Source organism: Camelus ferus, chromosome 1 (assembly GCF_009834535.1).
Source record: "Camelus ferus isolate YT-003-E chromosome 1, BCGSAC_Cfer_1.0, whole genome shotgun sequence".
NCBI classification, from domain to species: domain Eukaryota; kingdom Metazoa; phylum Chordata; class Mammalia; order Artiodactyla; family Camelidae; genus Camelus; species Camelus ferus.
The window spans coordinates 109,768,542-109,782,932 of record NC_045696.1 but is presented as its reverse complement, the minus strand read 5'-3'; the positions used below and the strand labels follow the sequence as shown (position 1 = coordinate 109,782,932).

General features: G+C 33.1%; 1 protein-coding gene across 3 annotated transcripts in view; it reads right to left on the bottom strand.

The window, feature by feature from the left end:
• TOPBP1 (DNA topoisomerase II binding protein 1) overlaps window positions 1-14,391 on the bottom strand; it is a 54,319-nt gene that overhangs the window by 38,336 nt on the left and 1,592 nt on the right. For 2 of the 3 annotated variants that reach the window (XM_032488218.1, XM_032488217.1), the window contains exons 3-10: window positions 13,066-13,200; window positions 11,419-11,562; window positions 10,568-10,749; window positions 9,151-9,347; window positions 7,519-7,698; window positions 6,611-6,780; window positions 4,612-4,775; window positions 4,212-4,462 (exon numbers count right to left, since the gene is read on the bottom strand). In XM_032488218.1, coding sequence (XP_032344109.1) covers window positions 4,212-4,462; window positions 4,612-4,775; window positions 6,611-6,780; window positions 7,519-7,698; window positions 9,151-9,347; window positions 10,568-10,749; window positions 11,419-11,562; window positions 13,066-13,200 — 1,423 coding nt within the window. Of the gene's footprint in view, window positions 1-4,211; window positions 4,463-4,611; window positions 4,776-6,610; window positions 6,781-7,518; window positions 7,699-9,150; window positions 9,348-10,567; window positions 10,750-11,418; window positions 11,563-12,434; window positions 12,565-13,065; window positions 13,201-14,391 lie in introns of those variants that run through there. The other variant, XM_032488219.1, reaches the window with a different exon arrangement.

Sequence of the window (14,391 nt, the reverse complement as noted above, 5' to 3'; positions counted from 1 at the left end):
AACAGAACAAAACAAAATAGAATATGTGACAGAGACAGAATATGGCTAGAAAAGCCTAAAATATTTACTGTCTAGCCTTTTATAAAAAAAAAAAGTTTGCCAAGCCCTACTTCATGGGATTCCAACCAGCCCGGAAGCTATTCAAGGATTCTTCACTTATTTATTTATACAAGCACTGTGGCTAAGTGCTTTACATGCATGTAATCAATGCTCCAGAAACTATGAGGCTATGTAAAACTGAAAAATTGTGCTCTACACTGGAATCTGACACAACATTGTAAAATGATTATAAATCAATAAAAAATGTCAAAAAAAAAAAAAAGAAAGAAAGAAAGAAAGAAAGAAACTATGAGGCTGATACTACTGGTATATCTATACCCTTTCTTCCAAGAAGAAAGTCAGGCTTAAAGAGGTTATGTAACTTATCTAAGGTCATACAGTTATCAGGTGGCAGAAATGAAATAAAAACCAAAGTCTATCTGCCTCTAGGATCCACAGCATTATGTTACAGTGCCATCTTTTAATCTCTATCCTCATCTTCAACAGACATTAACATTTTAAACTAATTACTGCCATATATGTATTTAGACACATATACATACACACATATTTTAATTCCTACTTAATACAAGTATTTAAATTAATGTTACTGACACTGAAGAAGCAGTTTTGTCTAGAGCATTTACTGATCAGTAGGTCAGGAGACTCTTTGACCCTCAAGTTTCATACTATAAGAAATAAAGGATAATAGTATATTTAAAATTTATAGATATATTTGAGGATGAATAAGCTTAGATGGAAATAAAGGTGATATATTATACAACATTATGGAAAAAGTAGTTTTTAAAATAGCTATTTCTAGTATAAAATGTAAAAGCAAATTTCCTTTGCAATTACAAGGATTCACAATCACATCTAAGAGGGAAAAAAACCCACTTTGATGTCTGTATATTGGTGGTGAGATGGGAAGAAATCCAGTGAAATTTCAGACTACTACTAAAACCCTAAAGTTATTAAAGACTCAGACTAAATTAACATGTCTACAGAAGTTCTTTCCATTTATTTTAGCAATAAACCTCTTTTCAAATAGATGTCATTTGGACGCCTGACATTTTTTACAAGCCTATTATTAAAAAAGCTCTCTCAAATCAAAAGTAATTTTGCTTTAAGAAGTAACTGTAAAATACTTGATTACATTCTTTTAAGGTGCTTGCGAATTCACTGAGATTTACTGCCACTAAATCCTTTCAAAGTCAGTAGACCAGTAGCTGCTTTAGAAAGGAAGGTTTGAGAAACTAACTGCCTGCCTCCACCAAGTGCCCTTGCTGAAGGATAGTGCACAGAACTGCTTCCAGTCAACCTGTGGCTCCTTCATACCACAAAACCCTAAAAAATTAGGATGATCTCCTGATACGATACACTACTGAAGCATAAGCAAATGGTCTGACAAAAATCAGATTTTCAATACACGATGAACAGAAATAGTGTGGATTAAAAAAGGAATACTGAAAGTTTCCTTCTAGGAATATGGTAGGTTAGACATTCAAAACCTTATCACTATAAAACACTTGAAAACAGAGGATGAAATATTAAAGACATCCTTACAAACGCATAGCTGAGTTTGCAAGAAAGCAAGGGAAATTCTCAAGGGCTAAAAATGAAGTAGTAGCATGAATCCAGAGCATTAAGTGACTACTGAAGCTAATGGTTACCCTGAATTTATTTTGGTAGTGATCCAGACCCTTGGAATTTAAGGATATCACACAAGGGGACAGGAGTCAAGTCAAGGTTTCAAACAAATTAGAGATGAGGTACAGGATACCCTGAGGAAACAAACTCAGAAACCCTAAAGGGAAGTGCCAATAGTAAAAATGTAGATCAAAACCAACCAATCACCACCACCACCACCACCAACAACAACAAATCCACCCTGCAAAAGGAGATGACAGGCACACTTGATTTTGGCTTTGAGTCAAAGGGGAAAACATCTCTTCTGGGAAAATTTATCATCATAGGCTGGTCCTCAAAGTAAGTTAGGGTACAGATTTACACAGGTATGATGGTCCAAGAAACATCCAGGCAATAAAGTAACTTAGAGGTCTCAAAAAAAGGAATGAAATTCTGACACATGCTAAAACATGGATGAACCTTAAAGGCATTATGCTAAGTGAAATAAGCCAGACACAAAAGAACAGATATTGTATGACTCCCACTTATATGAACTACCTAGAATAGCCAAATTCACAGGAACAGAAAACAAAATGGTAGTTGCCAGCGACTGGGTGAAGGGAGGAATAGGGAGTTATTGTTTAATGGCTGTAAACTTTCAGTTTGGGAAGACAAAAAAGTTCTGGGATGAATGGTAATGACGGTGGCACAACACTGTGACTATAATTAATACCACTGAATTGCACACCTAAAAATGGTTAAAATGATATATTGTTATGTATATTTTACCTTAATTAAAAAAATTCAATACCCAAAATGTTCTACAGAAAAGTTTAAAAATAAGACTTGAGATCAATATTGAAAATATTTCATTCTTATACACCGGCAAACAGATCAAAAATGTAATTTCAAGACATGACTACATAATATAGATAGAAAATAAATTAAGAATAGTTGTTGTAACAAAGCATGTTTAGGATCTTATACAGTCATTACATTGTAATGGATAGGAAGATCTTTTCATTGTAAAGATGTCAATTTTGCTTCAAACTATAAATTCTATACAATTTCAACCAAATTCCCATGTTGATTTTGTTCAAATTGACAAACTAATTTTAAAAATTTGTATAGAATAGGTAAGCCACTTTTGTAAAGAAAATTAGAGTCTTTTTATCTCAGGTATCAAACCATATCACAAGGCATAATAACAAGATGGTTTATCAGTGTGGTATCTCAGTGCAACAGAATAAAAAGCCTCAACAGATTCCCACATAACATATTCTTAATAAATGACAGAGGCAGCAGTGCAAATTAGTGAAGAAAGGATAGCTTATTCAATAAAAAGTTTGAAAAAAAGTGATTATCCACATGGATAAGGTACAATTTGAACACTTATCATATACAAAAATTAACTCCACATGGATTAAAGATGTACATGTGATAAAATTTTAAGACTTCTGAAAAGTATATATACTTTATGACCTTAGGATAGGAAAACTTCTTACATAAGATAGAAAAGCACAAACCACAAAATAATAGATTGAAAAATTCAACTATCTTAAAATATTATGGCCAAATAACACTCAAAAAGATTCTCTACTTTACTAGCAATCAGTTATGAAATTAAAATCACAATGAGATCCTACTTTACATCCATCAAATTAACAAAAATTTCAAGCCTTACAAGAAATACTAAATGCTGAAAGAATGTGCAACAACAGGATCCTTACTATTATTCTAGTATATAGTGGCAAACTATAATGAACACTTCAGAAAGCAGGGGTAGGGTATAGCTCAAGTGGTAGAACGTGTGCTTAGCATGCACGAGGTCCTGGGTTCAATCCCCAGTACCTCCTCAAAAAATAAATAAACCTAACTGCCTCCCCAACCCCACCAAAATTAAAATTAAAATTAAACAATACAATAATAAATAATTTTTTAAAGGCTCTCAGAAAGCAACATGCATTATATAAGAAAGTTGAAGATGCACATATCCTATCAATCAGCCATGTCCACACAATAAAAATGTCCCAGGTGGGAAAATAAATTATGTATGGTATATTTATAACTAGTTACTTGTATTGGATGAATCTCTCATGTTCCGGGCAATGCAGCAAAAGAGTACACGCTATATATCATTTATGTAAGTTAAAATATACACAAAATGGAACAGTGTATATATTACTTACAGCAATATACACATGCATTATATGCATTAAAGACCACAATAACCAAGTAAGACGCATTTGTTATAAGGTTAAAATAAAAGCTCAGGCTGTTATAAACTCACACAAACCAACTGATGCCTGTATATAAAACAGATCAAAGTTGAACAGGTGAGCTGAGGAGAGAAGAGGGGGTCAGAGGGTCCAGAACCCCTTAGTCTTGCCTGCTTAGAGAAAAAGTAACAAACATAAAACTTCAAGGGAAGCAAAAGGTTAGTTCAACTCAAGTTCTAGAACATCTGGCAGAAATCACTTACGTATGCATTCTGCTACTAAAATACTTCTTAAAGACTGTAAGCACTAATCACTCTTTCTTACCTACTGTTGGGTTATCATCCATGTATTGAGAGAGCAGATCTTCATCAGCTTGTTCATGCTTTTCATTAGGAGCAAAGTCTTTCTTAGAGAAGGTGCTGTTCTTTCTTTTTAAAAGGGCTGCTTTACTTTCAGGTTGATCTGAAACTGGAATTTCCACTGGCCGGTAGTTAGCATGGATATATGGCTCTTCAGGAAGCATATAACCTTTACTAAAACACTCTAGCAACCACTGTGCTCCCACCACATGAGGCCTACAAAAATAGTACATTGTTATATATTAGTTTAAATGATAAAGGCCATCATCCCACTTGCCACGCAGCTTCCATAATTGCAGGGACATGTAATTTTAAGAAAAATCATTACATAGTAAAAATTGCTTTGAATTAAAAACTGACAAAACCTGTGGGTTGATTTATCCCAAAACTGCTTCAATTCGTCATCATAATCTCCCACAATAACATGAGTTACATCTTCATTGAGCTGATTAAAACGAACTCCACCTCCACTGTTAATAAGCCTTCTTAGTTTATCTAGCTTTCGGCCACTAAAACCGCAAAGATATATCTGCAAAGAAAGAAAATACTTACTTTAGATTAATGCATTTAAAATGGTTTATTTCTCTACATAGAAACCAATTTATTAAAAATATACATCTAAACCCATTGTATGTAAATAAGACAATTCATGTACATTTTACCATATGTTAGGAGTTGGAGTACTTGCTGAAACTGATTTTTTAAGGATTCTTAATTTTTATTTTATCACTTCCTCACAATCTCAGAGCATTTTATCCTTTACAGTAGACACTTGATAGGTATTTTGAGGCTTTAAATAAAATAGAAGCCAGAATCAATTATCTTCTGAATATTAGTGCACAGAAATTTCTAAAATGCAGATAGCCTCTTAAATTGTAAAGATCTTTCTACCTATAAATTTTACAGTAATTATAGAAATAAACTGGAGTTAAATGTCTGAATTCAAAAAATCTAGGTTTAAATTTTGGTTTAGCTGCAAATGATTAACCATATGACCATGCCAAGATACTTAAGACACTTTAAACCAATTTTCTAATTTATAAATTGAGATATCTTTTCCAGAGTTGACTAAATAAGAAAATTTAAGTCAAAGAGCTGAGCATAATGCTTTGAGGATAATATGTATGCAGTAAGTTGTTTTTTACTATCAATATGTATATATTTAAGCCAATTTAATCAATAACAATCTTCTTTATTTTAATAACGTGTCTTTAAAAAATTTCTTAAGAATGACCATTCTGTTCCTAACTGCATTTATATCCCAAACTAAATAACCTTTATTACTAGAATATATTTTGGGGGGAGGGTATAGCTCAGTGGTAGAGCACAAGCTTAGCATGCATGACGTGGTGGGTTCAATCCCCAGAACCTCCCTTACAAATAAGTAAATACCTAATTACTTCCCCCATCCCCCAAAAAACTAAAAGCTTAAAAAAATTCTATTAAAAAATTCAAAAAAAAATTTTAAAAAGGAAACAAAGACTATTTTTTAACAAAAATTAGAAATCATACACTTCCTATAAGTAAAGAATAATTAAGTCATATCCAGAATTAGTATTGTCTAGGATAAAAGATTATGCAACAGAATTTCTGTTCTGCCAGTAAACTAAGTTTTAAAAGTATAGAAAGAAGGTAATTTGTCCAGTTTCCTTAGGAATAAAAGAGGGTTAAATCTTTGCTACTCTTTGAGAATTAATGCATAGCCTATTGATTCTACAAGCAGGAATATATTAAGTATTCCGTTCTAGAAGACACATGTGATGTTTCCATCAAGGCACTATAAGATAGTTACTCAGACACACAAAAAATTAAATAGCCCAAGAGTTATTAAACAAAGCAGTGTGCCTAATACAGGCTAGGAATACAGGGTTTGGAGTAGATGGCTGGCTACTTAGTGTGAGACTCTGAACAAGAACTTTAATCCTCGAAGTCTTAGACTCAAGATGGTATCTGTTTTAGAGTTATTCATGGGAATTAAGTGGGATTATATACAACATATTAACAATATATATGAAATAATTAACAGTGTCTAGCATATTATAAACACCTAATAAATGATGGTATAAATAAAAATCCATTAAGTGGTTCAGAAACTAAATGCTCTCAAAACACAGTAGATGGAAAAATTATGAGCAGAGTTGAAAAGTGCTATGAACTTCAAAGGATGACAGATGGAGGTACATCCCAGGCAGAGAGACCCTAACAGCTAAAAGATGGACATGGCCTAATGAGAGCATCTGCTTAGCTAGAGTGGAGGGTTTACACAGATAAGGCCAAGTCCAACTCTGAAGGGTCTTCAAAGTGAAACCAGAAGTACTAATGTATATTATCACTTACTGCATTTACTACATGTTAAAGACATACCCGACAACCATCCAATAAATCTTCAGGTGCTTGAAATGCACTGACATCCAGATTTTCCAGATTTTCAAAAGTAGGCTCCACTTTGCTATTAAGAACTGAATTATATATAGATTCATTTATGCAACTCGCATTGATGTTGGAAATATGGCTGACATCTGAAAGAGTACGACCTACATATTAAACAAGAGATGTATAAATTTATGAAGATAAAATAATTCTGATTACACATTTTCCTATAGATTAACTTTCCTTATACAAAAAGAGCTATAAACAGTTTCCAGATTAAGATTCAAATGCTTTTACTGAAAATGTCGGTGGCAAAGTATGAAAAGGGAAAATGAAATTAAGGTTCATATCTTATTTAAATGAAAATGTATTTAATACATTTCCCTAGTAGTGACTTGATTCCAATAAAAATCTGACGTTGCTGACTTTAAGGTCCAGGAAGCTTATATTTGAAAAAGATTTTATAACATTTATTAAATTGCTAACATGGTACCTCCAAGACAGAAAAGGTTTCAAATTTTATATGAATATAGATGATCTATAACAGTTGCAGTAAACTAACAAAGAAAACTTACTAATATTTGTATGCCAGTCAAGTTTTAAAAAATGAATTCCCTTATTTTTAGTCTTTACCTACTAGTATTCTTAATTTCTTTAATCATCTTCTACACTACATCAGGGTATAAAAGAAAGCATGCATTCATTATAAAAAGAAATATCAGGAGCTCTGGACTAATTTTTTAATACAATTTGGTTATTTTATTATACAATTATACCTGGAAGCACGGCAAGAAAAGATGAAATTCATTACTGTACCTCACTGATCCCCTTAACAAATAAATTCTTACATAGAAAACTGATTGTCTTAAAATGATTGTTTATTTAATCCTACAGAGACTTACTATCAATTGTGTTGATCTGGCCAGTAGGAGTTGAAGTATCAGGCATACTCTTTGTTTCTGGTCTAGGCTCGGTCTTGTACATAGATTCATCCTGACAAAAACCTTTCTCAACACTGTCAAAAAACCACTGTGTGGTCACACAGTGTACATTCCATCTTTTGGCACATTCATATTTTTGACCTATTATGTTCATTGAGAGAGAGAGATACAAACCATTAAAATCTGTTTTTGCAGAAATACTCAAATTATGACAGGTTATGGAAAAAAACCCCACCTGAGACAAAATTAAAGTTACCAGCAATTATTCTTACTTTTAACCAATAGGCTATATAGTGTATGAGAAAGTAATATTTTAGGTTATTACCCAATTATATTTTCTATGTGTTGTGTAAACGCATATGCTATGTGAGGGAGTTTATCTTTTACTAAACTGCAGAGACAGAGGCAACTGTGGGGCAACTGAAATAATGTCAGACTTGACTGAGTATAGCCTCTATCACTTAAATTTTTTAAACCAGCTTCTTAGTCTGTAACGTGGGATAACTCACAGAATTATGTGGTTTTAGTAAGACTACATGAAACAACTGTGAAAAGTGTAAATGTCTGCAATATAAAAAATACCAACTTTCAATAGACTACTCCTACGTCAATACGATTCTATTTGAAGTCTAGGGTAGACAGGTGAATAGACAAATAAATCATATTTAAAAATGTATTTTCTTATTGCCTTAAAAAAACTTTTAATACAATGCATTCTGAAATAGTATGATAGAGAAATTGAGGTCAAATGTAGTAAACAATAACATGAAAAGGTTTTCCTTTTTTACATTCTTCAGAGCTAAGAGATGAACTGTCTTCAGATTCAGAAAACCAACAGCAGTTATCAACTTTACACACAATCATAATTGGCCATACCTGAAGTTCTGACTTAAGGACAATTATCAATTAACTTTAACTTTTTTTTTTCTAATTTTCTTACTTAGGTAGTTTTGTAAAACACAGTATAGATAAAAATAGAGATAAAAATATTAACAAAATTCTCATCTCATCAATTTTTACATATTTTAAGAGTACTGATAAAAAATATTTTCCAGAATAGGTATAAAGGTTATAGAACACCAAAATTAGTAACAATTTTAATTGCTGCTTCTTGGTAATGTAATTTTCTTCTTTTAATTGTCTCATGTTCTGCAAGGTGTTATCTTCAAGTTAAAACTTCTAGTCCGTTCAGCAAAGCTGATTCATTCAATTAAAAACTATGCCAAGACTTAAAAATTTATCATTAGAAAAAACCACAATTTAGCTACATCTACTAGCTTTTTTGTTATTCACCCAAATTTTTCATCTCTTAAGTATTTGGTAACATGTGGGGACTTAAAGCTCTGATAATAAATTTAGATAAAACATCACTGGAAACTTTTGTTTAATATTTATTCAATGACCTTGTAAACACTAGGATAGTCATGATATTTTCCTACAGATTGTAAACCAAACTATCTTTGTAAGACTTTAGAGGAAAAAATATCATAGCAGATTTATGACATGTCACAAGTAAAAGCTATGCTATAAAGATTTTAAAATGTTCAATACTAGAGACAATCTTGCATTCATCCATTTGGGAAACAATTTTACCTTTTGGTTCTTGCACAATGAGGTGTGTACATTCATTCATTTTTAATTGTCCCATGTATTGACCTCCATGCTTAACTGTGAGTCGCTGTACTGCTTTCCTGTCTAAGCCACATAAGCCAGTCACACAGATTATGCAACCAAGAAAAACAGGACACTTGAAGTCTTCCATGTTTATATCGGTATACCTAGCTATTTTTCTGGGGAAAACAAATGATAAAAAGGAAAAAAATCAACATATTTTATATACCAGATAGCTTAAAAATTTACTAGGAGAATAATGACAAACAATAGGAATATCATGAATGATTTCCTCATTTTTTAGCATTTTAATCATTTTTAAGAAAAGGAGAACTGACAAACACGCTTAGAATTATACTAATTGCTCATCTAGCTCAAATCATGTCTCTAATAAAAATTAATGTTTCAGATAGAGCCTCTCAAATAAAACTGTATTAAGGGAAAATATATATTTCATTAACTCTAAGTCCATGCTGGTCAAAGCAGTGCATTTTCCAAAATTTCTAAATTTCTAACACCCAAAGGTTCTTTGGTTGTCTACTAGAAAACAGATTTTTAATTCGTCCACTATACTATATAAATAATAAGCAATGATTTTTGTCAGAATACCAACAAAAATATAATTCTTTGCCATACTAGGCAGATGTGCTGATGAGACAGGCTAGGAATGAGGGTGCCAATGAGGAGACGTGTTTAGGATGTGCTGGGTGGTGTTGAAAGGAAGACTGGAAAAATGCCTATTTAATTCAAACAGTGGTACCTGGACTTTTTGGTTGTTAGTCTAATTTTAAAGGAAACTCAATTCTATCCTTTGAAATAGGCTCTAAGCTCCACAAAGGCACAGACGCTGTCCTGTTTTGCTCTCTACTTATACCTAATGCCTAGCTCACGCCAGGTACATAAAATAGGCTCAGTTAACATTTACTGAATGATCGCATTTCAGTTAATGGCTTATGTATGTTTATATTCAACCTTACATATGCCCCTTTTGGGAGGGAACACAAATGCCAAAGCAGCTAAAATTTACTCTCCAACTTAACATACAGGCACAGCCTTGGAGGATAAGGCAACGTAACAGCTACACTTGCCACAATGATTTTCTCAACTATTTAATGAATGTTTACCACTGAAAACAATTTTATTATCAAAGCATTTCTTACCTTATAGCTAATGCTAAGCCCACAGCTCATTCTACCTATCAACTTGTACCATGATAATGACAGCTTGCAGATTATCTTTTTTTTCCATTGGAGGAAAGAATAATAATCTTATTTTTGCACCAAAATGGCAAATCCGAAGAGGATATCATGAAACCTCCCCTATGAAAACCAACAATATGTCAAAATGACTGAATGTATCATTTTTTCAAATCTAGAAAATGTCAAAATATCTTTCTTACTTCTCCTGTGACTTCTCCCAAAGTGTTTTTATCCAAGAAGGAAGCAAAATAGGTTTCTTTAGGTTCGCAGCGACTAGGTATTTTTTGCTACCAACTTCTCCTGCAATAAGGTGAGTTACTGATATGTTAAGGTCTCTGTATACACGTCCACCCATCATTTGTACATATTTATGAACTTCTTCCTGTAGCCCCAAAAGAAAATATATTATTAACACTGAAGCAAACAATCTCTTCCAGTTTTTTATACAATATCCCATAAAAATCTTTTGCTGTTGTTAGCTTGAATGCACAAACATTTCTCACCACTATAAAGTTAAATAATAAACAAAATTACTTTTTGGAAGATAAATGTAAAGTATAAATGTTAGATTACCTTTATACACATTATTTTCCTATATTTATCTTTTTCAACTCCATGAATTTATTTAACTATGTTGCTTCTATAGTAAACAATATATTTTAATATACACATAATTAAAAAATATAAATTATATATATAATATATAAAAACATGTATGTTATATATAACTCTCAGAATCCTTTTTTAAAAGATTAACCAATGGTGGAAAAAATGTGACTGAAAAACAAACTCATCAATTATGCAGAAAAAAATGAGTTTCCTTTTTTAAATCAAAACAAAAAACTTCTATTAGCCAGTTTTCAATGAAAGATTTCACTGTATTTAATTTATTTAAAAATTAAAAAAAATACACTGTCATCCTGACTTTGTTGTTAAGTCATGAATACCAAGTGCAAGGTCTTTCCAAGTAGCCCCCGCACAGAGAAAAATTAAGTGTGGGAAAATATATATGAAGAGAGAGAGAGATCATGACATTCCTCTCAACACCTACCCTTCTGTCTTTTTCCAAGCTTGTACAAGATATGGTTACATCAGACATAACCATATTATAAACTGGATGCTCAGCTCTTGGGACACATCGCTGGTGGTGCATACAAAACATGACTACTTGAGGACCAACAATTCTGCAGCCAAGCTACAAAAAAAGAAAAAGTTTAAATAAGTAGGAAAAGCCCTCCAGTCTTATAAAATTACATTTTGTAATATTTACCAATTCTTTATAGAAGTTAATGACCATGGGGAAAAAACCACCAAATTGTAACAAGAAAAACAAAAATGAAGACCATTATATAATTCCTCACACATAACACATGTTAACATACACACCCAAGCAAACCAAACAATGTAGGCTATCAAAAGAAATAAGCTCCAAAAGCCACACTAACTTAAAACTGGCATTAAGCTGCCATTAAATCTCTGAAACAAACACAATTTTAATGACAGGTGACTATGAATAATAAATTTATGCTGTAATAATTAGGAAATCTCTACATTTACTTTTCAAATGAAGCACCCAGCCAATGAAGCAGTTTAAAATTATAACAGCCCAAATAATCCTCCTCTAAAATACCTATTGTATTACCAAAAAAAGTATAATCCTAGGCATTTTCCACATTAAAAAAAAATATTTTGTCCACAACTTAATGTCTTCCCAAGGAAGACCCACAATGACTTCTCCTAAGATACTGCAGGTTACTCAAAAAATGACCTTTCATTTTCATTGATAATTGAGAAAGGTGACAGTCTTGCTTGACATCAGCACATCCAAGCCAGACTAAAAGCCTACAGTTGCCAAAGTCACCAAAGCATGACTAATTTAAAAATCTACAGGGGAAGTGACTGTTGCTATCTTTTTGGTCAGTCATAAGAAAAGTGAGATTTTGATGCTATTGATTCTATCTGACAAGCCAGTGTTATTTGCAAAAGGAGGGTGAGACCAGCAATGCTTCTGGCAAAGGTGGGCACAGACCTTCCGTATACTGCACAGACAGTACTGCATCTACCTACTCTTCTATGTTTTCTTCTCCTTCAAACAAGAATCACTTCTTTGTAATCTGAATGGAATTACAGCCAGTTTACTTTTATTTCAATGCTTCTCTCTTGTCCAGACACCAAAAAAGTAATGAGTCAGTAGACTCTAGAATCAACAGAAAGAAATAAGATGGCTCATTGGTATATTAGCAATGCTCATCCCCGAAATGATTCCTTTTAGCATATAATTTTTCAGACCCTATACAAGGTACAGGTACTAAAATTCAAGTGCACATAGGTAAGACAGTAAGTAACCAAGCATTATGTTGAAGTCTTTTCCTATTCTTTATTATTTTTCCTTGATATTTCTTGTAATCAAACTGAATGTAAGTATAGTAGAACTTCATCAATAAAATGCTTCATTACTATTGGGTTAACTTACACTCAATGAAGCTAAATTCCCTGAAATATAAAAATTGCATATTAACCAAAGACTACTGTAACATGATTAACCTTTAAAAATACTATTCTGGGCTTCCAAAACCAAAAGATTTCCTGTATTCATAATTTGCAAAATATTTCATGATCAGTAAAGAACTTATGTTCACTGAAACAAAAACAAACCAAAATAACAGGCCACCGAAGGAATACACTAAAGTGAGCAAACCTTTCTGAGATGATCAAAGACAATGCCACTAAAAGGGTCACAGATATAAAGTGATCTATCATTCTCCTTTATCTTCAATGCCTCTTCTTCTGTAATAATCTGAAGATATTCTTCTGACTGGAACTCTTTTATTGACTGAAAGAAAAAATGAAATAATGCATCTAAAATTATTTACCTGTATTTATGTCCTATGAACTCCATCTTCAAAGTCCATCTCAAATCCAGCCCTTATCCTATTGAAAGCAACCGTCATCTCTCACTAGACCTCTGCAGAAATCTCCAAAGTGGTTCCTTCTCCATCCCTTGTCCTAACTCTGTTCTCTACACAGAGTTAATCTTTTCAACAATACAAATCAGGCCATGTCACTCTGCTCAAAACCTCCCATAGCTTTTGACCACTCAGAATAAAATCCAAATTTCTTACAGTGGCCTACAAGACCACAGGGTCTGGCCCCTGCCTGTCTCCAGCACTTACCTTCTACCTCTCATCCCTTTGGCTCACTCTCCTCTAGCCACTCCTGTTTTCTTGCTAGGCCTGAACAAGCTAAACATGATCTCAATTAGATGCTTTGTCTTGTTCCTGCTGCCTGGAACACTCTTCTCCCAGGACTTCCCCTGACTTGATCTCTCACTTCAATCAGATCTGCTCAATGTCACCTCCTCAGAGATGCCTTTCCTGATCATACTTTCTAAAATACTTTTTCTCTATCCCTGTAATGTATTTTATGAAGAAAAATAACATTGATATTACATATAGCTATAGTTTTTGTCTCTCTCCCTTATAAGAATGAAAGTTTCATGATCTATCTTGTTTGCCAACATATCCTGGCTCCCAGTAAGCACTCAAATATTTTCTGAGCAAATGTTGGAAGTCCTATGTTAAATACTTAGTGATCCTTTCAAAACCATTAACTCAGATCACGTTACTCCTCTGATTAAAACCCTCCACTGGCTCATCATCTCATTGGAAGAAAAAGCTGAAGTCCTTACAATGGCCCACAAGGCCCACATGACCTCTCTACTCTCCTCTCTGAAGCACACCTTAACCTTCTTCCTCCATCCCTTGCTCACTACACCACAGCCACACTCGTGTTGGATAGACAATGTAAGCACTTTCCCAGGGGCCTGTGTATGATTGTCCCCTCTGTCTTGAAAACTTCCCTAGATATCTGCATTGCTCATTATCTCATCTGCTCCAAGAGTACTCAAATATTGTCTTCTCCGTAAAGTCTACCCTGATCACATTCTACTTAAAATAAATTGTAATTTTCCCTTCTCTATCTAAAATACTCTCCTTTAACCTGTTTTGCTTTTCTCTTCCCACAG